Source organism: Enoplosus armatus, chromosome 11 (assembly GCF_043641665.1).
Source record: "Enoplosus armatus isolate fEnoArm2 chromosome 11, fEnoArm2.hap1, whole genome shotgun sequence".
Classification (NCBI taxonomy): domain Eukaryota; kingdom Metazoa; phylum Chordata; class Actinopteri; order Centrarchiformes; family Enoplosidae; genus Enoplosus; species Enoplosus armatus.
In genome coordinates, this window is record NC_092190.1 from 1,002,696 (window position 1) to 1,010,288 (window position 7,593).

The 7,593-nt window shown below is 48.3% G+C and overlaps 1 protein-coding gene across 1 annotated transcript; it reads left to right on the forward strand.

Annotated features, from left to right (window-relative positions):
• Nucleotides 1-5,938: 5,938 nt before the first annotated feature.
• On the forward strand, nt 5,939-7,138 carry LOC139292277 (complement C1q-like protein 2). Its single transcript, XM_070914553.1, has 2 exons — nt 5,939-6,526; nt 6,959-7,138. The coding sequence occupies exons 1-2, from the start codon at nt 5,945-5,947 to the stop codon at nt 7,136-7,138; spliced, it is 762 nt and encodes a 253-aa protein (XP_070770654.1). The 5' UTR covers nt 5,939-5,944.
• Nucleotides 7,139-7,593: the final 455 nt, after the last annotated feature.

Sequence of the window (7,593 nt, forward strand, 5' to 3'; positions counted from 1 at the left end):
AAAACCGGGATTTTATTTTGTACATTCCAACCAAAGTCCTGTGTTGCTCCTCTCTGAGATCATCTAAGTAGCCCGCCTCAGGTAAGAAGACTACTCTCCTTGAGATATGCCAACAGTAGATAATAATTTGACCTTGATTGGTTGTTGAATAGGTTCAGCTCGGTTGTCTGATGTTTTGCTGCTGCTGTGCTATGATTGGTGTTTTGCTGCTGTTGTGTTATGTTTGGTGTTAAGGTTAAAGTTCTCTGAAAATTTGGGACACGGAGGGATTTCCTAAATTTATCTCTAAATTATAAATTAGGGATTAGGGCCTTCGAGGCAGGCCCAGTGTAAAACCAGGCGAGTGTCTGCCACCCTTCACTGTGGACCTCCCCCAGTATAGATCTTTTCCTTCAGGGTCTTCCTGGGGTACCACCAATCTCCAAACACCTACCGCACACAGATATTCCTGCTAATATCCGGTTGTCAGCACAGAGTCGACTATATAGGCCCTAGAGACGTGGTATTCCGGGAACGTAACTAGGCTCCCTAAGCAGGCTGAGATGGTCTTGCATGTAGATTTTGGGAGTCCGTTCGAAAACCTAAAGATTAGGCCATAGAACAGCCGTCACTCAATGTAATATCCGCGCTGGGTGGGGGTATCGGTTATAACATCTAGAAACCTCTTCAGCGCACTTCTGCCCGTCTGTCTGGTCGTTGATTTTTTTTTTGGTTTTTGTTTTGTTTTTAGCTTGTTTTGGAGTCACACCATGCCGTGAAGTAATGCTGTGCAACAAGAGGTAAAAAAACTAAAAATACTCAGGAAACCATTTTTGATTTGCTAAAAGAGGAAAATAAAAGCATGCCGCTGGCCGAACATCGGCACCTACAGTCATGACGATGAGAAATGTACTTCACATTATAAATCAGCAGGCAATGTCAGCCACCGTTGAAAAGCTCTTACCCTTCCTTGTCTTTTGGACAAGACTGAGTCGCATCGGAAGGAAAACTTGCAGAGTCGAAATTTCAGATGAAGGCTGATGCCCGCGCTAAGTCTAAGTCATAAATACACGCCTTCAACTGGCACATTATCAATGGTTGACGCGGACGTATGCGACACCGGCAAAATTTGATCACAAAATGTGCGTAAAACTGTGGGAACAACAAATATTCAAAAGCTCTGGGAAGAGTTACAACAGAGAAGGTTATTTCAAGACAAACCTTACTGGACCCTGGGCTTTTTCTGCCGCGGTTATATCCAGAGAAACACCATTATATACAGACCTCGGCTCGCTTTATGCCAAAAAAAAAAAAAAAAATGTATTGCTAGCTGCTATGGGTGGGTAAGGCCGGCACTGTCAAGTCTCCCTTTAGAAAGGATAACTTCCACATGAAAGGCTGCACAGCACATATTTGAGAATATATGGACACTCATTATAGTTTGCATCTATTGTAACGGATATACTCCATTTTGCATAGATGTTAAAGTTGTCAAACAGGAGGAGCGTTCTGGTTTTAAGTTTTGCTTTTGTGTCAATACAGCGATTTCTTTTTTATGTTGCGCTATATTTTATGTGACTGTAAAGGGCTAAACTACTGAATTTCAAATTGTAATCCTCACACTCCTGTCACTGCATCAATATCCATGTTACGTTATGAAACATGCGATGTTTAGTTATTCACCATCGATTGTGGTTCGTGACACTCTTGCTCATCCGAGTAACTCTCCCGAACGGTGCAATAAATGTCCAAAATAACGCTGAACAAAAAGTCGAACACGGCGCCGATCGCTGCCACGGTCAGTCTCCGAGCCACGTTCCCCACTCCCCCGTTGTCCCCACTTGCTGTTGCCCTGATTAGATTCGGCGTTCACACTGCTGTTCCTCTAAACCTATCATTATAATTCTGATGCCTTCCGTACCTTTTATTTTATTTTTTATTTTTTGCAGTCCGTCTGCTACCTCCGCATACTTCAAGCTGCAGAGGCCACTCAAGTATCAACGCGCTCTGCTCTTCAAGGACATGCACAGAAATATTCATCTGTTTTCTACATTTTTTTAAATGCTAAGCTTTATTCAACATTGTTGTAAAGGCAATGGAAAGAATCTTCAAATCCCGTTCGGCCTTCTCTACTTTGAGTGTTGCCCTCTCCCTGTCTGTCTGTCTGTGTGTCTCTCTCTCCTCTTCAACGAACTCCATTTTGAAGTTACCTACCACTCCTCCACATTTTAAACCACAGTGTTAAAACTTGCCCTTTAAGGACTATTCAACTTTTCCCCCCCCAGAATTTATGCCTTTTTCTCCTCAACAATTTCTTAAAATAGGAGTGAAAGCCATTCTGGTAATTCGAACCCTTTGCGATTTCTTCTTCTTCTTCTTCTGTGCGCTTTTCGGGTCGACGAATACTTCCGCATGCCTTTTCAGCGACAGACGCAATTCAAATGTAAAAACGCGTGTTTCGGGTTTCTGCATTGTCAGCTGTGTTTTGCAAATTGCGCTCGTGGTGGGTTCAATTGTAAACGTGAATCCTGCCCGAATGGGGCTTCAGAAAGCACTTCCTCGGCCCTCGTTGTAAGGTTTCAGTTTCTCTTGCAGGTGTTCGGGCCCCAAGCAACGAATCTACATGCGACTGCCAGGGCGACCTCCAAGGCAGCTCAACGCGGAAAATACAAACATATTTCACGCCCACTCGCTTTGTCTAACTTGGGCCGGTCACACCCTCCTCACCCCTGGGGGTAGGTGGTCCTTCAGTGTGACCCAGGACACGTTTGCATGCAGCCCACACCACCCCAGAATGTGGCCTGAGTGACCGGACCTCAATGCCTCCTCAGCGCGTCTCGCTTACATTCGCACCTGCACTGTAAGAGTTGTCCCATTTCGGAAAAGGTGATGAGCGGGGGTGGGGCAGACCCTATTAGACCATCTGACAGGACCTCTGTTTGTGGCATACCTCAGCCCTTTAGCTTCAGCTGAATTAGGAAGCCCTGTAGATTTTGCGCCCTGGTGCGGTCCAGCGTCTGGCCTTTCAGGTTGTGACGTTGCCAGGTTGCAAAATCTAAAAAACTGAATCGAAGCAATCTTTCACCTTCCCACTGTCACACTATCACTCACTCACACATACACAATGAACATCCATTATTCAATTTCAAGAAATCACGCAGAGTTGAGTCTGTTTTATTTCAACTTTATTCTCAAACCCACGAGGATGCTAATCACCAACACAGAATAATTTCATGTGGGCCCATCGGGGAGTGCGGTAACACTGTGGGGGCTGTCGGCATGGATCGTGTTCACGGATCTGCTTGTGTGTTATGCAGCAGTGCTTGTGTGTGTGTGTGAGTGTCTGGCACTCATCAGCGGGGGGGGGGGGGGGGCTCCCGGGAATCGACATGGGCACTTTGTTAGCTGCTAGCTTAGCCTGCTGAGACAAGGGGATATGAGGAGAGGTTAAATCCTGGATCGGCGGCGGAGATAAAGGATTAGCTGATCCTCACAACAGAAGACAAGTCGCGCCTCCGTAACAGATTAGACAAGCTGAAAATGGGCGCCGGCCAACTTTTAGATGGTTCCAACTGTAGAGGCCTCTTTCTCGCCCAGAAGCGGAAAAGGTGGCGGTGCGGGGCAGGGAGGGGGCCCCCACAGTGGCCCGTGGTGTTCTCCGGAGAGGGACCCCTGAGCTAGAATTAATTGGAAACCAGAGGACAGATGATGTAAGATCCGTCAGGGGATCAAGCCAATGTGTGACAAACACACAAAGGGATCCCCCCCACCCCCCGCCCACGTCAGCCAGCTTCCTGCATGCATTTGGCCTCTCGTGAAGTGAACGAGAGCTGCGGGCGACACGTCAGCCTGAATAAGAGCAAACTTTTCGGCAGCATTTGTTCCACGACCAACAACCTCTCGCAGGGTCACAGGAAACACGTGCTGTTAACAAGCCAGAGCTTACATTACACCCCAATACAGTGGAGGGGGTGGGGTGGGGGGTGGAGGCCGAAATCTCAGACCCAGGTATTGGTGATAAGGGGTGCGTCCTGTGACCTGGTCAGCAGTCGAATGTGCGAAACAAAAAGGGAAAGCCTATGTGTCAAAACATAGCAGAATGACATCCTGGTCCTGGTCCGGAAACACTGGATCCTAAGCTTCCCATAATGCAACTTAATAGTACTTCATTAAATGGTAAAATGATCTCACTTCATATGGCGCTTTTCAGCCTTCGCGGTTCCCAAAGCACTTTACAGCTACAGTCTCATTCCCTGCTCTGCTGGGCCTCCATCGGGAGCAACTTCTTGTGTCTTCAGTGTCTTGCTCAAGGACACTTCGACATGACGGGGGCAACCATCGCACCACCATGCCGCCCACCTGCCAGGTAAATGCCCACATATTTCAAATTCCACAGGTACAATACGTACAAAAGAAATGTACATAGCATTACATACCTGCACATAACTGCGTATGTAGAGAGTCGTTGTGTAGTTATTCTCAATCTGCGTGATTCAAATGACCAACCTTTTTCTTAAGGGACCCCTATGAACCACATAAAATTACAAAAAAGGGGGGGGGAAAGTAGCCTACTTCTTTTCATGTGTATTTCATTATATTCATTGCATTTAAAAAAAGCAACAACAGCGCAGAACAAATAACTGACACGATTAACCTAAATAGTGAAAACTTAACAGGCGACTTTTCAGACATTACATCTCTATCTTCTATGTCCATATTATGATTTTCTGTTCATCTCACCATCATATCGCACGTTTTAATAGTCCAAGCAGCCTGGCTGTATTTTAAATCAATCAATCAGTCAATCAATCAATCAATCAAGACATAAACTTCTAAAATAACCCTCAAATGTGGTTGTCTTCTTCACAGAAACAAATTAAATACACGTATTATTATATTCCACACCATTAAAATCAAGAGGGCTTCACGACCCCCGCCACTCCTATAGAGTACTAGACTTGCTCTAACCATGTACAGAATATCAACAGCCACTATATATATATATACACACACACACACACATACATATATATACTGCAAGGTTTTAGTGGGTCTATTGACATGTTAACTAACCTATTCCATCCACATATATAATTACATACAATAATTGTAGTGAGGGTCCACAATGCAGCTTCTCTAATTTACACACAAAAGTATAGACATAAGCATGAAACTCGTGCTTAACTAAACGGGAGACCTGAATTTCAATTTCAAAAGTCCTGACCAAAGTCCAGGTGGTTTTCTCAAAGACATAACCCCCCCCCCCCCCCCCCCCCATTAAGATGATTATTTTTATGTATGTATAAAAAGGAGGGAAAAAGAAAAAAAAGAGGAAATGTCTCAGTCTGCTAGAAATCCAAAGTGTCAGTAATGCGTCCTGATCCCGCTCCCCCTTGCGGCTACGCAGAGGGATTTATAATTCATACATAAAGATGGCATGATTATTGTTGCGGTCTTAATCCAAATTGCAACAGGCTTTTTGCCCTGAACTTGTTACGTCAGCGCCCCCCCCCCCCCCCCCCCCCCCCCCTCCTCCTCCTCCTCCCCGCCTCTTGCTTGTTAGCAGGCGAACAAAAACCGCTTGAAGCCTCTTCGCTGCTCCGAGACCCGCCGCGTCCAAGCCATGCCAAGTCGAATATTTCCCCCGCCAAGTGACACTGGCACCGCGCTGAACGCCGCAGGCTGAGCCGGGGCTGCGGGGTTACGACGCGCTTGTTTCTCCTCTCTCTCTCTCTCTCTCTCCCTCCCTCTCTCTCTCTCTCTCTCTTCTCTTTAATTCCGGGCTTGAGTGACTCCATTTTTTCGGGTCCACTCTCTCTTTTTTGTTTTTTCTGCTGTTGCCGTGGCTTTTTAGCGCCTTTCACCACCTTCCACCATTACGTCCCAAAGCAAAACGGACTTCTTAGCGCTTGCTTCTCGGACTCTCCAGAGAAAGAGAATCGTCGCCGCCGTGGTCGGCATCGTCATGGTTTTGGCTCTCATCATCGCGATTCCCCTGCTGGTCCAGACGTCCAAGACCGACGCGCACTACGAGATGATGGGCACCTGTCGGATGATATGTGACCCCTACAACCCCAAACCGAGCGCCACGGCTCTGGAGGTCATGCAGGACCTGAGCGCCATCCCGTCTCCGACATTTGTCCAAGGGACTAAAGGCGAGCCGGGTCGGCCGGGGAAACCCGGGCCGAGGGGCCCGCCAGGTGAGCCGGGGCCACCCGGTCCGAGAGGGCCGCCGGGGGATAGAGGGGATTCCGGAAAGACGGGGTATCCCGGGGTAGTGGGCACAGCGCGGACCGAGACCGGCGGAGAGCCGGGCTCCGTGATCGGCGGGGCAAAGATAGCGTTTTACGTGGGCTTGAAAAACCCGCACGAGGGCTACGAAGTGTTGAGGTTCGACGACGTTGTCACGAACCTGGGGAACCACTACGACCCGACAACCGGCAAGTTCACGTGCCAAGTGTCTGGGATTTACTACTTCACCTATCATGTGCTGATGCGCGGCGGGGACGGCACGAGCATGTGGGCTGACCTGTGCAAAAACGGGCAGGTAAATATTCCCTCTGTGCACCCTTAAAACCTGCGGTGTGTCGCGCACGTGCTGACTAAACAAACCCATCACGGTCCCTGCCAGCTGTGTGGATTTTTGGGTGCGTAATTGCTCTCCGTGCGCCATGGAGAGCAATTACGCACCCAAAAACCCGCCAGAATCCACGACTGTTGGTTCTTTTTTTGAAATCCCATTTGAACAGTAAATGTATAACACACCAGAAGCTCGCGCTCCATCGTGAGATGTGAGGGAGGGGGGGGGGGGGTGTTATGGTTTGAGTTATTTCAGGCGCACTTCTGTTCGGTCGGTGCTGCTGTAAATTAAACATGTGCATCTGCCTGCGGGGTGGGTGGGGGTGGGAAAAGTGTGTGGGGGGGGCGGGGGGGGGGGGCATATACTGCTGGGTCAAAAGCTCTCTCTCTTAATTGGCAGGTCCGAGCCAGCGCCATAGCGCAGGACGCCGACCAGAACTACGACTACGCCAGCAACAGCGTCGTCCTGCACCTGGACTCCGGGGACGAGATTTACGTCAAGCTGGACGGCGGCAAGGCGCACGGCGGGAACAACAACAAATACAGCACGTTTTCCGGTTTCCTTTTGTACCCGGACTAGGGAGCGGGGATGATCCCGCGGACTGCCAGAAACAGAGACGGACTTGAGCTGCGGATCCGAGCGGCAGGAGGAGGACGGCACCCCGCACCGAAACGCTTCATGGTCTCAAAACTTTTAACGTTTCTTATAGAATACGGATTGTTTTTGTTTTTGCTCCCCCCCCCCCCCCCCCCCCCCACACAGGGGTGAAATCATCACACTTTCGAGGTCCCTTCTCAAACAGGTTGTTCTGCTTTGGAAACAAGTGAAATTATTGATATGATATATAAGAAATATATACATATATATATAGAAATATAATAACCTCAGAGTAACCCCCCCCCCAGTGTTTTGAGACTCTGCCACAGATGAACTGCCTTCACACGATGGATTCACAGTCTAGATTTGCAGTGCAAGGTGTTGTTGCGTTTTTTGTTGTTGTTTTTTTTTCCCCCCTTCGTGCATTTCGTGGAGTT